General features: G+C 40.4%; 1 protein-coding gene across 18 annotated transcripts in view; it reads right to left on the reverse strand.

Moving 5' to 3' along the window:
• The window catches only part of UNC79 (unc-79 homolog, NALCN channel complex subunit), a 294,353-nt gene that overhangs the window by 27,285 nt on the left and 249,223 nt on the right, over positions 1 to 17,845 (reverse strand). For all 18 annotated transcript variants that reach the window (XR_009210277.1, XM_032180377.2, XM_032180374.2 and 15 more), the window contains 3 exons: positions 13,903 to 14,007; positions 4,655 to 4,732; positions 450 to 539 (listed from right to left, as the gene is read on the reverse strand). Coding sequence is in view for 17 of the 18 variants with exons in the window: in XM_032180377.2 (XP_032036268.1) it covers positions 450 to 539; positions 4,655 to 4,732; positions 13,903 to 14,007 (273 nt within the window). In the remaining variant the exon portion in view is untranslated. The remainder of the gene's footprint in view (positions 1 to 449; positions 540 to 4,654; positions 4,733 to 13,902; positions 14,008 to 17,845) is intronic.

Consider the following 17,845-nt stretch of genomic DNA (forward strand, 5'->3'; position numbering starts at 1 on the left):
TCGTTCTCCAAATAAGGAAACTGATGCTCAAGGTAATTAAACGATGCTATGTGGTAAAAAGAGAATGAATTGAGAGTCACAAGAATCTTGGGTTCAACCTTGACTTTACCACTTAGTAGTGTGACTTGAGCAAGTACTACACCATCCCAAGCCTCAGTTTCTCCATTTGTAAAATGGGGATAGTATCTTAACAGAGGTATTGTGAGAAGTGAATATATGGCAAAAGTAAAGCTATGCATGTGGCTGATGCCATGTGAATGTCCTTTCCCTTCCTCTTTTCCTCTTTGCAAAGCTGGACCCTGGCTCTTGGATCCCCCAAGACAGGGGCTCATTCAACAGTGCCACGGCTGCCTCCCCAGGTAGCGATAAGTTCCCTATGGTCTGCTTAATTCTCTCAAAGCATCTCTGTTTTGTGAACCTGAGGGATGAGCCGGTGGCGGTCATCTCACCTTCAGTTTGGTCAGCGTGTGCATGTCTGCCATGAAATCCAGGACTTCGTTGATGTACTGCCTCACACACTCCATCGCTGCTGTCCCACACTGAAACACAAGGACACAGCTGGGTCACACCTTCATTTTTGCCCTGACTCCAATGATTGCCTCACTCTGGTTTCACGTTGTTTACTAAGGAGTTGTTGCACTTTCTGGATTTCTGACTCACTCCATTACTCTCAGCATGGTCTGTGACTGTCTGCCCAGCATTTGGACAAACATTGATAGAAGGTTTGTGGCAGAGAACAAAGAAACAGGAGAGGCCTATGGGAGACGGGGCTAAATGCTTTTATCCACTGGGTAATTGGACTGATTTTGTGTGTGTGTGTGCTTGTTTTTAAACTGCTTTGTATGCAAAGATTCAGCCTATGTCATGCCATTAGTATCAGAGTCTTTAGGATATCATTCATCCCAGAACATAGCAACACATTCTCATTCTAGGGAAGTCTTAGCTACACATAAAATACGTGCCACCAAATTCTACCATCAGAATCTCGAGTCTATTTTCTGTCAAAAAAGTATATAAACAAGCATCGCGTTTGCTGAAAGAGTCAAAAATTCTCATGCTAGTCAAGTCGCTTGCGAATTAACTTCTTATATACAGTAGGTACACTACTAAATAGATAACATGTATTACTGTCAAGTTCTTGCTAGGAGATAAATGAAAGAAAGAATGGTCATCTTCCCCACATGCTCGAAGTGTGTTTGAAAAGTTTTGAAGGAAAAGAAAGCAAGTTTGTGTTTTAGGTCGTTAAATGACATCGGCCTGCTCTCCCTGAGAATGCAGTGAATTTAGGATTATAAGCAAAGCAAATGAAAATGAACAAGCAGGCTGCTATATCAAAGCCGTATGAGAGAAACCACACATCAGGCCGGGTATCATGTGGATCAAACGAAGCAGGCTTTGAAGCCAGATGAATACTATGCTAAAGGCCTTCCTCGGCTTTCTTTAGGAAAATCTGGAACATTATAGACTTAACTAGCTCAGCCAGTGGCTCTCATTTTCCCATATTCATGTAAATCTGCGCGGTACTGAACTATATCACCTTCTCTCTCTTCTAGAATGTTACGCTTGTCAGTTCTTCTGACAGGATAACAAACAGCAAAATAAGGTCATTGGCAGTCTGTCAGAGTGTTTTCCAAGCATTTCGTACATTCCAAAGTTTTCTTCTTTTAATTTAAATCAAGTGAAGGAATTATAAAAGGTTATTGTATTCCTGCTTTTGGAATATTAATCCTTTCGTGCAAGAAAGGATTTCCCCGCAATTTATTCCATTTTCTCTGACCTTTCACATGTCATGCAAATAGGACTGGAGACTCTGTTCTTGAATTTCTTGAAAGGGATTTGTTTCTTTCATAGGCAATATTTTATAGCATTTCTACTAGGCAAATGTCACTGAAAATAATTACTAGGAGCATTATTCAATATTTGTCTTTTAAGTTTGAATCTCAAAAAATGAGAGCAAGGAATTTACTACCACCGAGTCACTTTTGTTCTAGAGACAGCCAACTACATCTAATAAAAGCCTTGAAATTCACTGCATGGTCAGGAGAATCTTAGTGAGCCGTATATACTTAGAAAACAAAACATATAATTTCCAATCCCTCCTCCCTTTTTTCTACTTTGCAAAGCTCAAGAATAACCTTAGGTGTGTTACTTAAGAAATAAAACAAAAGAAGTCAAGCTCCATTTGTTTCAGAAGAGCTGTATTTATTTCATTGGAAAACTAATGATTAAAAAGTTGAAAATATTCAAAACTCAAATTCATGAATTGAAGCAAATCATAGCCAATTCTTCCTCAAAACTAATATTTGATTTTAAAGTTACATTTCTTAGATTATAAAAGCAACACATGTTTAATATAGGAAATTTGGAAAATACAGATCACTAAAATTAAAATTGAAATCACCATAATCCTAATTCCTGTCCTCCACCTCTGGGAAACCTACTGTTAATATTTCCTTCCAAGTGTTTTTAAATATTTTTTAATGTATATAACACACACACATACACATAATGTTTATAAGATTGAGATAACATTTTTCTAACTTGCTTTTTAATTAATACATCATAAGCATTTTCCAATTAATTAAATATTATTTGAAACTTTGATTTGGTAGACACATAATAGTCTATCTTATGGATGCACCTTATTTTATTTAAACAATACCCTGATGATGTTAGACATTTACTTTGTTTCCGTATTTCTGCTGTTTTAAGTGATGCTTTAATAAAAATACTTGATATAAAACATGTGCATATTTATTTTCTCAGACATATTCCTAAAAGAAGATTGTCAAACTGCCCTCCACCAAGGTTGGTTTTACTACCACTAGTGGCTTACAAGAATGCTTGTTTCATTTTACCATCAATAAGTCTTATCATTGAGGAGGATCTGCTGGGGAGGGAAAAATGGGGAGGTATTAGTCAAAAGGTCCAAGGCTTCAATTATGCAAGGTGAGTAAGTCCTAGAGATTTACTGGGCAGCGGAGTCCCTAGAGTTAGAAATATTGTATTGCATACTTAGAAATTTCCTAAGAGGGTAGGTCTTATGTAAAGTGCTCTTATTGCTAATGACAAACAAACAAAAGCAAACAAACAAACAAATAGGAAGAAACTGTTGGAGATGATGGATATGTTCATGGCATAGATCACGGTGGTTTCATGAATGTATAATCATTTCCAAACTAACAAGTCACATACATTAAAGATGTGCAGCTTCCTATATGTCCTTCATGCCCTGATGAAGTGTTGTTTTTTTTTTTTTTTTAAAAGAGAAAAGTCTGCTGATTGGCTAGCCAATTTTAATTTTTATATTTTTCAATATTTTTATTCTTCATATTAACTTACAATTCATTGATTGCTATCAGAGTAAAAGGTTTTTTTTAATGGCTTATTGGTCATCAGAAAGGGACCTATATGTTGCTTTGTTGTTGTTGGAATGTTCGTCTTTTAATTACTGATTTCAATAACCCTTTTATTGTTAGGTTTTTTTTTTCAGCTATGGCATAGGTAGCAAATACTGAGTTTTAAAGAATTAAACAAAGGAAACAGCGAGCATGCAGCAGAGACTGGCTAGCCACTCCCCATGCCTGTCTTCTTCCTTGGCCCACAACTAGACCACATTTCCCATCATCCCTTGCAGTTGGGTGTGGTCATGTGACTGAGTTCTAGCCAATGGAATGTGAGTAGGAAAAAAACCACACACTTTTAGACTTGGCCTGTGAAAACCCCATGGGCCATATTCCCTTCCCTTTCCCCAACCACAATCAAGCTGATTGCAGTGGACTGTACGTAATGGAAGAAACCTGATCCCCGAGTATGTATGTGGAAATCCCCCTTTCCCTACTAATCAGGATACCCATTTAAACTTCACACGAGCAAACAATAAACTTTCATAAGTCATTGAGAATTGGGATTTTTGTCTCATAGAACCTTGTATTACACTATCAAGAACGCTTAAAAAAAAGGCTGGGCGCAGTGGCTCACGCTTGTAATCCCAGCACTTTGGGAGGCCGAGACGGGCGGATCACGAGGTCAGGAGATCGAGACCATGGTGAAACCCCGTCTCTACTAAAAATACAAAAAATTAGCCGGGCGTGGTGGCGGGCGCCTGTAGTCCCAGCTACTCGGAGAGGCTGAGGCAGGAGAATGGCGTGAACCTGGGAGGCGGAGCTTGCAGTGAGCGGAGATCGCGCCACCGCACTCCAGCCTGGGTGAAAGAGCGAGACTCCGTCTCAAAAAAAAAAAAAAAAAAAACAATGGTCTGAAGTATGGACAAAGATTTAAGCACAAAGATGTTCTTTGCATATTAGTTACAATAGAAAAATATAGAAAATAACTAAAATATCAAAAAAATAGGCAATGTTTGTTAACATTATTTTTAATAGATAACATTTTCATAGCGTTTACTATGTCTGGCTCCTTGCTAATATGCTTTGCATGTATTATCTCATTCAATCCTCAACCTATATGTTAAACTCTGTTATATCCCATTTGACAGATGATACGAATCAAAGAATTATAGGTTAAAATACGTTCCAAAAGTCACATAGCTAATAAATGGCAGGCCTCAAACCCTGATGTAAGTCTAAAGCCTACATTCTTAACTACTATTCCATGAAATACAAGCATGTAGACAATGAATTTGGTCAGGACTTACTCCAGGTACAGAGGCTATCATCTGCTTGCTCAGGATTGTTGACTCAGCTAGTTTGGTTCCAGCATCTGCACAAATAAACTAATAAAAAAGTGAAAGGATAATTATTTTTAAGGGAATCTGGACAGTAATAAGTAATTTATCATTTTATTAACTTGGCTTAAATTAATTAGTGTTTATTTTCATGACGATCTGCCTTGGATAGATCAGATTTGCTAATCATGATGGTTCATTCCTATCAGAAACTCAGAATCACAGTACTAAAATTAACACACAGAGTCTGACTTTACCCAGACTGTTAAGTGGCACTGAAATGGTGCATTCAATCAAGGAAAAAATAAAAGATGTCAGCATTGTCAGATTTATTGTGAAGTCATTCTATTTATTGTTTAGTACTTCTTGACAGTTACTGTAAGCACATTTCATACAGTTTCATGATTTCTATTATCATATCATATATTTAGAAAGAAACCAGAAAAACAATCAACCTCAGAATGAGTATTCTGTTTCTACCCCACAGAGGACCTTCAGCATCTCATCTTCCTGCCCCTATTCATCCACATGCATCCTCTGTGCTGATAAAGACCCCCACTCCTTCCCTGGGTGCCCAGAGGACTTTTCACACACTTCCATTGTAACAGTCACCACGTCAGACTGCAGTGACTTATGAGTCTATTTCTCAACCTGCTATGAGCTCTTCAAGAGCACAGGCTTGATGCGCCTCATCCCCAGCACTAGCTTGGTGCTGGACACCTCAGAGGGGCTCAGTGAGAGTTTACAAAGCAAATCCATTAGCCAGTTATGACTTGAGATCATTACAAGAATGGATTTGCCAGATTTCAATTTAATTTGCTTCATTACAGATTTTGACAGGTGTTTCTCACTTAATGCAGCACTCAACTATTTATTAATAGTCTTAGGAAAAAAGTTAACCATGAAGTAGAGTTTGCTATGAGCAATTAGCTCCTGTTTAATTTATATTTCCTGCCCTCTGGCCAGTAGCCTTAACAACTTTGGGATCTGAAATTGCTGCTGTGCAGAGTTCAGAAATTTCAGCACCAGTTGCTCCGCCTTCTCATTCATTCCGTTCTCATACTGGAAGGCACAGGGAAGCTGAATAGGTCAGCAGGCTCGGTCCCTGTCACACTAGGGAGAAGTAATAACAACGAGGGTCGCAGAGTAAATCTCTAGGAGGCCTGATAAGGAGCCATGGAACAAAGGAACAGAAACCAGCATATTATCGGGCTAGTCAGGGGTTTAAATGTAAGCATTATTAACAGGTAGCAGGTTTTGGCTAACTGGGTACACCTCTAAGCCAAAGGTCTCCTGAGGCCAAGGAACCCTTAGACTTCCAGCTCAGGGCCAAGAGCTGGTCTTCAAGTGTGGGAGGGCTGCCCTCCATGGAAAGCACGTAAGTGTATATAACTGAGTGGGGGCAAGAGGGCACAAGCAGAGCTGTCCCCAAGAGCTGTGTGACAGGAGTGGATACAGATCTCCACATTAACATTCTGTCATTTCCATTTGCCTCAAATACAGTTACAGAAAACTGAAGAATCTACTTAGCCATTAACTCTGAATCTGGCATAGAAGGGGGCAACTGGTAACATCCTGGGAACACCTAGCATTTTCTACGATCTTATTCAGGTTTGCTATGTCTGCTCACCTAACTTAAGCTTATTTCTAATGTAAGGAAAAGTAAATAAATCAGGTTTTAGAAAATGTAAAGCCTTTAACTCCAGCCAAAACCTATAAGTAAAAAAATAAAACCTGAAATATTTGATAGACATACACAGTGAACAGAAGGAACACTCCCAACCCAGCCTCCTGGTAGAGATTGCATGTTTTCCCATAAAATTCATTTTAAAAAGCTATCTAGGCCAGGTGTGGTGGCTCACGCTTGTAATCTCAGCACTTTGGGAGGCTGAGGTGGAAATTAGCCGGGTGTGGTGGCACATGCCTGTAACCCAGCTACTCGGGAGGCTGAGGCAGGAGAAGAATCGCTTGAACCTGGGAGGCAGAGGTTGCAGTGAGCCGAGATGGCACCACTGCACTCCAGCCTGGGCAGCAGAGCGAGACTCTGCTTCAAATAAATAAATAAATAAATAAATAAATAAATAAATAAATAAATAGCTATCTAAGTCTTCAGTCTAAGACAACTTATAATTGAGTTCTAAAACCTCTCTGAGGACATCAGCATTAATTTTAATTAAGTTCTTTACATAAGAAATGATATTGCACAGCTAAGGCCACAGGGGAGACAGAGCCATATCTACTACGTGAGGTAAGGGGCGCACTTAGAGCTGTCTCTTTAAGGATGGTTTAAAGTCCTGGACCCCACTTAAGTATGTTTGCATGGCCTGGATGGGCCCTTGAGGTCAAGATAAGGTTTGTGAAGAAGGAAAATTTTAAATGTCTGTATCTCCCTTCAGCAGATCACTTTCTCACCCACAATACTCAGCAAAGTGCAATGCAGAGCATAATGTAAGCACATTTCAGCATGGTTAGCAATAACGCAGCGTCAAGATCTGAGGTTAGATCCAACTGTCTGATTTGTGAGAACTCTTACTAGTCAGAATTAATCAAAAATCACCCTAAAAGTAAAGGAGGTACACAGAGAATCTGGCGTATTAAAGGAAATAAAAGTGCATAAGCCTCAGAAATCATCTATTATTTTTTATCCATGCGTTGTAATCCAGCATATTTTTATATCAGATACACAACTAAAACCTTAATAAACCTTTCTGTCTTTGTTTTATATGGCTGCCAACCACAAACTGAAAAAAAATCTATTATGATCTTATAGAGCTGCTCAAAATATAATCATATATAACAAAAATCAGAGAAGGAAATGATGATTGCTGTTGAAGGAAGAGTTCTGTACTTTGAGGGAAATCGGGCACTGAAATATGCATTCCCCCATGCATACAAAAGAAACACGATGTCTATTATGTCATTACTAACTTCATTATCAAAATGATACCCAAAATAGTGTCTTCACCTCTCATCTCATAGAGTGATCAGATTGTTACTAACTCAACTAATATTAATAACCCCATTCAAATGATAACTCTGTGAATTAAAAACAACAGCTGTTCCTCCACTAGTTCTCTGTCCTCCAGCCCACAATGAACCTATCTTTAAAAGAAAACCTTTCTTCAACAATATGAGCTCTCATAACTTCAATATGCAGGTATATCCCACGGAGTGGGAGTGGTACATGCAAATTAGCAGAACATCTACTTTTTTTTGAGATGGAATCTCGCTCTGTCGCCAGGCTGGAGTGCAGTTGCGCGATCTCGGCTCACTGCAACCTCTGTGTCCCGGGCTCAAGCGATTCTCCTGCCTCAGCCTCCCGAGTAGCTGGAACTACAGGCAGATGCCACCAGATCCAGCTAATTTTTGTACTTTTAGTAGAGACGGGGTTTCACCATGTTAGCCAGGATGGTCTTGATCTCTTGACTTCGTGATCTGCCTGCCTCAGCCTCCCAAAGTGTTGGGATTACAGGTGTGAGGCACCGCACCCGGTCGAATATCTACTCTTGACACATAATAGGAGCTAAGGAAATTCTTTCTGATTTGAACTTAAACAGTCTTTATGGTGGGAGTTATCACTTATTATGAAAACTCTATCTTGAGAACAATTATAATAACCTATTACACATAAAATATCCACAGCAAACCAGCAAAAGGGAAAATATTGGAAACAAAAAGCAAAAATGTCAATAGATCTGAATTAAAATAATGTGCCAGTGCATCTGTCCAAAATGCAAAAGGAGAACTATGCCCTGGGGATCAACAATTTGGACTCTGAAATGACATTTTTCTATTCAGCAAATTCTTTCCTATCTCCACGCCTCTTTTCCTTTAAAAAGAAAAAATCCACCTGAACATTTAAGGCCACCCAGCTTCATATGTAAATTCACACATAAACTTTACATATGTAAACTTCATATGTAAAAAAACTTTATATGTAAACAACAGTGGTCATGGCTAGACAACCACAATAGAGCAGGCTGGGGAATTCCCCATGATGCCAGGCCTCCAGGGAGAACTTCTAGGAATTAAAAAACAGATTGGTACCAGTTACTGTCTTGACATGTTTAAAACTTGGGTGATCCCACATTTCTTGGACAAGCATTCTATTTGTTCTTTAAGGGGCCCCTCTTACTGCCAGAGTATTTGGTAACACAAAGGTATGGTCTATCTATGAGAAGAATAGAAATGGTTCCATCTTAGTGAGCTCATCTATCTACTGTTATTAATTAGAAAAGTAGTAGAGGAAATACTAGCAGTTCCCTATGGGGTGAAAGAATGAATGGCAAATGCAGCATTGGAGCAACAGACTTCTGTTTTCAGCATGGGGACCAGTGTCATTCATGATGGATCACCTAGGGAGTTTTTCCTTCTGGTTACTGATTTTTTTTATGTTTCCAAATTGCATTTTCAGTTAACCAAACCCAGCCTCACTGGGTGGCCTTCAGATGATGGTCACTGATATCCATAAAGCAAGTCACTGTCTGCTCCTGGCAGATCATCTGTCCCTGATGTAAGCCTGGTTGTCCAAGTGCCAGGAGCTGACAATGCCCATAGGTAAAGGGGAAAGGCTTCCTCTGACTCCAGCCTAGATCTCTGGCCTAAAAGAAGCTTCCAGAGAGCAGGCTGTCATTTCCACTATTCTACAGAGAACACCTGGAGGACCCAGGCAGTCAAGGGCAAGAAAAAAAGCAACTGAGAAACCCTAGAAAGAGGCACTAGGCCAGGCGCAGTGGCTCACGCCTGTAATTCCAGCACTTTGGGAGGCCGAGGCAGGCAGATCACGAGGTCAGGAGTTCGAGACCAGCCTGACCAACATGGTGAAACCCCATCTCTACTAAAAATACAAAAATTAGCTGGGTGTGGTGGTGCGTGCCTGTAGTCCCAGCTACTCAGGAGGCTGAGGCAGGAGAATCACTTGAATCCAGGAGGTGGAGGCTGCAGTGAGCTGAGATTGCACCATTGCACTCCAGCCTGGGTGATAGAGCAAGACTCCATTTCAAAAAAAAAAAGAGGAACTACTCGCAAGAGAAACAACATTTCTCCTCATCCCATCTGATATGGTTTGGCTATGTCCCCACACAAATCTCACCTTGAATTGTAATAATCCCCATGTGTCAAGGGGCCAGGTGGAGATAATTGAATGGTGAGGGTGGTTTCCCCCATACTTTTCTCAGGGTAGTGAATAAGTCTCACAAGATCTGATGGTTTTATAAATGGGAGTCCCCCCTGCACAAGCTCTTTTGCCTGCTGCCATGTAAGACGTGACTTTGCTCCTCAATCACCTTCGCCATGATTGTGAGGTCTCCCCAACCATGTGGAACTGTGAGTCAATTAAACCTCTTTCTTTTATAAATTACCCAGTTTCAGGTATGTCTTTCTTAGCAGCATGAGAACAGACTAATATACCATGTGTGGCCCCATGGAATACTTCTCTCCATGACTTAGGCAGGACCACAGGGCAGAAAAGGGAACTACTCTGTTTTAAGGTATGCCTCACTTTTATTTCTCTGATTAGAAATAAAAATTGCTTAAGAGTTTATAGAACAAGGATTTGTTACTTTGAAATGGCTTAAATTTTTTTTTCTCTTGGTGCTGAAACCCAGGAACAAACCACGCTCAACATTTTTTTTTTGGAGAAGACTGAAACATTTCCATAAAGTTGTTTTTACTGGGCATGATCTGAAAATGTCTCCAAAATACCCCTTCAATCTGAATAATTTTACAACTTGACGTTTTGTAACTTAATGATTTCAATGACAAGTCACACGTTTGTTTTAAAAAGATGAAATGGCAGATGAAAACCCATAAAACACATTCGGAATTATCTTTTTGCTGTCTTTCTTCTTAATTTGTTTTTGTTATTTATTCACCTAACTGTGATGCAATAATCACTGTTTTTGTGGTTTCCTTAAGCACTGGGTAATTTAAACTGTCAGTGTTCTTTTGGCATCTTGTGACAAGTGCTTATTACAGTTGACTAATGTATTTCATTGAAAACCAGTCTCCAGCAGTTACAGTATGGAGTGCTAGACTGCAAGAAGATCAGCCACACAGATCCGCTCTGCTCAAGACAAAGGGCAATTAAGGGAATGCTGTTCACCGTCTGCAGGAAAGCACCTTCAGTACCCTGAAGTCTAGGTGGTTTACAGGTGGCACATCTCCAGCTTCAACACTCTCAGAAGCAAGTGACCTCCAGACACAGTCAGGCTGCTAACCTTAAATCCCTCCTGGGATATTTCCCTAAGCCCTGTTCACCTGCCCTCTCCTCCAAGTCAGTGTAGATCCCATGAATCTTCAAAAAGATCTTTTTGGGCCAAGAGCAGTGGTTCACACCTGTAATCCCAGCACCTTGAGAGGCGAAGATGAGTGGATAGCTTGAGTCCAGGAGTTCAAGACCAGCCTGCGCAACATGGCCAACCCCTATCTCTACTAAAATTATTTTAAAAATTGGCCAGGCATGGTGGCCCACACCTGTAGTCCCAGCTACATTGGAGGCTGAGGTAGGAGCATCACTTGAGCCAGGGAGGCAGAGGTTGCAGTGAGCTAAGACCATGCCACTGCATTCCAACCTGGGTGACAGAGCAACATCTTGTCTCAAAAATAAATTATTAATTAAAAATAAATAAGTAAAAAAGTCTGTGTGAACACAGCTTGTTCTCAAAGGCAGTGTTGCTGCTGCTATGTGAGCAGAAGGGCCTAGCCAATGCAATCCACAGAGAGAAATGCAAAGTTGGTCTCTCCTTAGGAGCACAGATACTTTCTGGCTGTGACTTTGCTTGTCTTCCTCCTGGGATGTCCAGTATCTTGGTATAATAAGAGCCATTTCATTCTGATGACATCATGCCCTGCATCCATTGCTGTCATTTTCCAGCAATCACTGCTCGCTGAGAGTTCAATGTGTCCTAGAAAGCCCTTAAAAGACAACTCAAGACCATTCATTGAAAGTATACCAACTTTTAAATTAAATCTCAAGCCTTTGAGAAAAACTCAGTTCTGATCCTAATGATTTGTAGTCTTTAGAGTGGGAGTACGGAGACCAGGCAGTGGATATTCAACAGTAAATGACAAGAGTTGTTCCTCATCTTCTCTACTGGGTCAACTCCTGAACTTCCGTGCATCCTTCAAGATCCATGTGAACTCTTCTACAAACAACACTTCCTTACTCAGTACACATCTCTACTACTGTACCCGTTGCACTATGTGGGAATTTTTTTTTATTTACATGTCAACTTCAATTGCTAAATTATAAACTCCTGGAAGGAAGGGGTCATGGCTGATTCTTCTGTTTCCCTAGCACCCTGCAGAACACCTGGCCCATGTCAGGCCTCATAATGCTTCATAAGCCTTCCTCCATCTCCTAGGTTCAGTTAGCCACTTCCTCTTCCATAGTGTTTTATACACCGTGTAGACTTTCATGAGAGTAGTTGGCACATTATCAGGATATGCCCATCACATCTCTATATTCCCAGAACCCAGCCCAAGATAGGCGGTCAGTAAATATTTGTAGTGGGAAATACTGCTGAAGAGTCAGATGTGGCCAGATGATGGAAGACCTGGATAGTTCAGACCTTACGAGGTCACTCTAGGTTTCTGATGCAACAGTGGTCTCTATCAGAAAAGTGGAGTTTCAGCAAAATTCCTCTAGGCAGCCACAGGCCAGAAGATTGGGTTGGTGTGGAAAGAGATGAAGGAGGTGCAAAAAGCTAAGAGCTGTTACAGTAATCCACATAAGGGATGGAAAGGGCCTGTCAAGGCTGTGTGTTATACCGAAGGGAGCTGGGCTCTGAGTCCTAACACACTGAAATAAGGTGTTTGATACTACCTGTCACTTAGGCCAGCATCGTGGTCTTGGGCAAGCCACTGAACCACCCCATGCAATACAGAACCAATGCTTCACGAGGCTGTAAGGATTCAATGCTTAACACATAATAGGTCCTCCATTAGTGTTCCCTTCTGTCTCATGTCTCCAGATGAGTACTTACAATTCAGGGAAATCTGTCTAGTTCCTTGACACCAAGCTCCCATATTCCTTCAATCATTTAACCCTCAGCTTGTAGGCCCAGACTCTGGGACTGGTCTTAATGCTCATCAGCGAGTGCTGACACAGCTGTGATGCAATGGCTGGGCACTTTACCCAAAGGCCATTGAATGACACCCTGATCCCAGCTGTAGCTCATGGCCATGTCTCTAAATCTGGCCTCAACCCTTGGGTGAGAGGCAGGGTGCCACGTTACCTGAACCCCTGCTGATTCCTCTGGCACAGCCGGTCTACTTTTTCTCAACCCTATCCTCATGCCATTATCCCTAAATGTACTCCACCATCCTGCCTAAGCCTCCGCTATGCTTGAAGCCAGTCAACCTCTCTAAGCTGAACCCTAATCCCAGGCAAAGACATTTGTCTGTACCCTCCAGTCCTTTGTGACCCAACTCAAATGCTACTTCCTTCATGAAATCTCTGATTTCACATCATAAGGGGTGGGATCCATCCTGCTCTCAACTTCTCCCTAGGACTTTGTTTACCTCTTTCTCTCATGGCATTATCATAGCCTGTCTCAGGTCATCAAAACCTGCATGCCTGCCTAAGATGCTGAGTTCAGGACAGCAGGGTAGAAGGCTTTAGTCCCTCAGAAGCCCTAAAACCAAAAGCATAATCGTTGCCAGTTCTCCAAAGCCTGCCTTATAGTGGTCCTCGGCTTCAGTGGTCCTGAGGGCTGAAGCATACCTACCCCCCACTGTGAGTACCACTCAGTGCATCCTGCCATTTGACTGTCTCTGGCCTGACCCATCCTCTCCTTCACTTCTGCTCACAGAGATTCAGGGATCACCCATACTCATTTGATTCTGCAGTCAGACTTCAGCCTGTTCCCCCACTTCTGGCCTCAGTAGACCTGTCTCAGCTCTGGTGACTGACCTGACCCTCTAACCTACTGGATCACGCATTTCTTGGGGACAAAAATTATTGTTTTATTCTTCTTTTTAACCCCCACAGAACTAATTCCACAGTAGGAACAAAATCAATACTCCTTCTTGGACTTTTTTAGCCAGTGGGAGCATCAGGTGCATACTATTAGTTAGATCATGGTCCATATAAGATATATTATTTATCATCTCTGGGCAAAGATATTTAGTTTTATGCATACACTCTATACCTCCCTTAATTTTCCCAAACATACATGGATCTCATGAAAAGTTTTACAAATCAGGCATGAGCTTACCTGAACGAGCAGAAGAAGGTTTGTATCTGGTAAAGGAGATTTGAGCTTCAGGGCCTGCAGAAGTTCTAGAACAACACTACGAGACAAGTAGAATTTATCTCGTTCCTAAAGAAAACAAAACAGAAGGAGGTAAGTGATTTTAGAAATTCAATTAGAGTATATCTATGTCAAAAGAGCTTCCAAAAGATTCACGGGTCATAAATAAAAAACAGTATTTAAAAATGCATAGTGAAGTGTCCTCAAGAAATAAAATTAGAACAAAAAAAGGCATTTTTTTGTGTGTGTAATGAGTTTGCAGAAGCACTGAGGACAAATAATTTAATGGATAAGAAAAAGGCTGTCTCCTAAACAGTGATGCCCCAGTATTTGGTTCTTATTCACAGGAAACAGGTTCCAAGAACTACAGCAATTAAATCAGTCGAAAAGTATTTTTTCAATACAAAATGATTTAGACAGAAACATATATAACTCTTTAAAGTACTCTGTGACCTCTCCAAGGAACTTATTTCTGAAATGGACTATTTCAAGCATCCAGAAAAATAGAAAGAATGGAATAGAGTATGCACCTACCATCCATCTTTGTCAGATCACATCATTTTGCTTTATTTGATTCATCCTTTATTTGGAATCCTGGCTTCTTTCATTCTTTCTTAAATTCATACATAATATTTGTACATATTTATGGGGTACATGTGATATTTTGTTGCATGCACAGAATGTGTAGTGATCAAGTTAGAGTATTTAGGTTATTCATCATCTTGAGTATTTATCATTTCTATGCATTGGGAACATTTCAAGTCCTCACAGCATTTTGAAATGTACAATATACTGTCATTAGCTATGGTCACCCTACTCTGCTATAGAACATTAGAACTCATTTCCTCTATCTAACTGTATGCTTGTACCCATGAACCACTCTCTTCATCCTCCCCCCATACACCCTTCCCAGCCTCTGGTAGCTATCCTTCCATGCTCTACCTCCATGCAATCAATTTTTTTAGCATCCCCATATGAGTGAGAACATATGATATTTGTTTTTCTGTGCCTGGTTTATTTCACTTAACGTAACAAACTCCAGTTCCATCCCTGTTGCTATTTTTTATGGTTGAATAGTAGTTCATTATGTATACATACCACATTTCTTTATCCATTTGTGCATTGATGGACACTTAGGTTGACTCCATACTTTTGCTATTGTGAATAGTGCTGCAATAAACATGGGAATGCAGGTATCCTTTTGATATACTGATTTCTTTTCATTTGGATAAATACCAAATAGTGGCATTGTTGAATCATAGGACAGGTACTTTTTAGTTTTTTGAGAAATATCCATACTGTTTCCTATAGTGGCTTTATAATTTAAATTCCTACCAACAGGGCACAAGAGTTCCCTTTTCTCCATATCCTTGCCATGATCTGTTATTTTTTGTCCTTTTGATAATAGCCATTCTGACTGGGGTAAGATGATATCTCACTGTGGTTTTGATTTGCATTTCCCTGATGATTAGTGATACTGAGCATTTTTTCATATGCCTGTTGGCCATTTGAATGTCTTCTTTTGAGAAATGTCTATTTAGGTCCTTTGCCCACTGTTTAGTGGGATTATTTACTTAGTAGGATTATTTATTTAGTGGGATTATTTACATGTTTGTTTTTTTTTTTGTTTTGTTGTTTGTTTGATTTTAGACAGGGTTTCACTCTTGTTGCCCAGGCTGGAGTGCAATGGCGCGATCTCAGCTCACCGCAACCTCTGCCTCCCAGGTTCAAGCAATTCTCCTGCCTCAGCCTCTTGAGTAGCTGGGATTACAGACATGTGCCATCATGCCCAGTTAATTTTGTATTTTTAGTAGAGATGGGGTTTCTCCATGTTGGTCAGGCTGGTCTTGAACTCCCAATCTCAGATGATTCACCTGCCTCAGCCTCCGAAAGTGCTGGGATTACAGGTGTGAGCCACCGTGCCTGGCCCTGTCTTTTGTTTTTTTACTGTTGAGCTGTTTGAGTTCCTTGTATATTCTGGATATTAATCCCTGGTTGAAAGTTGATTCATCCTTTTTAAATAATAAATATCACAGAAACAGCTGAAGCTACCTATACAGTGCTCTCTTTTCTTTCTTCCTTTCTCTCTTCTTTGAAGTGGCCACTATTCTGAATCTGGTACTTATTATTTCATGTATGTTTTTACACTTTAACTACATATGTATGTCTCTATTATAATATATAATATTGTTTTGCATTTTTAACTTTCTGTAATGTTATATTGTGCATTATCTTTCCACAACTTGTAATTACTCACTGCAATATATCTTTGAAATTAATCCTTATTGATATATGTAGCTCTGGTTCTTTCAACTCAACAGCTTAACAGTATATTATTGTATGAATACACCAAAATTAACTGATCAGTCCTCCTGCTGATGGAATGTTGAATTGGTTTCAATTTTGTAAGCCTTTTCTATTGTTGAATATAACATATGTGCAGAAAAGTACATGAAATATAAGCATACAGTTAAATGGATTCAGATGGTATGATACTGTAAAATATATTTGGTCTTCGATCCTGAATCTGACATACAACTCCTAAAATCCTTAGACTCTCCCAAACTGATGTCTTTTTGTATGCTAATAAGTTGACTGATGGCTGGCAGCTTAGGTAACATTAGGAAGAGGACTGATCACCCGAAAGACCAAGGCACAATTAGAGAGTTGGGGCTATCAGCCCCACCCCTCAACCTTTAGAGAAGGGCTTAGAAGGGATGTTGGCTGGGTTGATCACCAATGGTCAATGGATTAATTGACCATGTCTACATAATGAAACCTCCATAAAAACCCAAAAGAAAAGGGTTTGGAGAGCTTCTGGATAGCTAAACACATGCAGGGTTCCTGGAAGGTGGCATGCCCAGAGAAGGCATGGAAGCTCTGTGCCCTTTCCCATGTGCCTTGCCTTATGCATCTCTTCATTTGTATCCTTTCTAATATCCTTTATAACTGGTAAATATAAGCAAGTGTTTTCCTGAGTTCTGTGAGCTGCTCTACCAAATTAATTGAGCCCAAAGAGGAAGGATCCCTAATTTATAAGCAATTAGACAAAAGCACGGATAAAACAACCAGAGTCTGCAATTGGCAAATGAAGGTGGGAGGTGGAGGACAGTCTTAGCGGCTGAGCCCTCAACTCGTGGGATCTGATGCTATCTCCAGGTAAGTAGTGTCAGAATAGAACTGAATCTATTCTGCAGAATCCATTGCTTGCTTTTTGGTGGGAAGAAATCTCCACACATTTGATCAAGGAAGTCCTTGGTCTTGATAACTGTGAGAGCAGAGGAAAAACATGGCTTGAGTTTGAGTTTTTCCAGTCTCAGAAGATGGACCGAACTCATGTAATCACCTCCCAGGCAAACAGCAGCACATTGCAAGTGTCTCAGAAGCCCTGTGTGTCCTGTCTTAATCCTTTCATAATCAAATAAGTAGAGTCCCTGTGGGGTTGTCTCCACCGTCTTTTCTTCCTATTCATTTTCACTCATTGTGTCTTGCCTCCTCATATGTCTGGTTATCTTTGATTGTGTGCTGCTTTGTTAGGAAGATATTTGCAGAAATGCTTTGCAGCCTGAAATATTATCTTCCTTCAAAGAGCTTTCTGTTTGTTCAGTGTCAGGGGCACAATCACAGCTCACTGCAGCTTTGATCGCCTGGGCTCAAGCGATCCTTCCACCTCAGCCTTCAGAGTAGCTGGAACTACAGGCATGTGCTACCATGCCCAGCTAATTTTTTTTTCTTGTATTTTTTATAGAGATGAGGTTTTGCGATGTTGTCCAGGCTCAGGGTTGCCTTAATACACATACAAGGCTTGTAATATTTTACACTGCGCTACCACAGGGCTTGACACTGAGCTGTGTCCACATGACGGAAAGTTACTATGGGGGTGTCTTTACTTTGTGGTCCCAGCCAA

Source organism: Hylobates moloch, unplaced genomic scaffold (assembly GCF_009828535.3).
Source record: "Hylobates moloch isolate HMO894 unplaced genomic scaffold, HMol_V3 SCAFFOLD_16, whole genome shotgun sequence".
In the NCBI taxonomy this organism is placed as follows: domain Eukaryota; kingdom Metazoa; phylum Chordata; class Mammalia; order Primates; family Hylobatidae; genus Hylobates; species Hylobates moloch.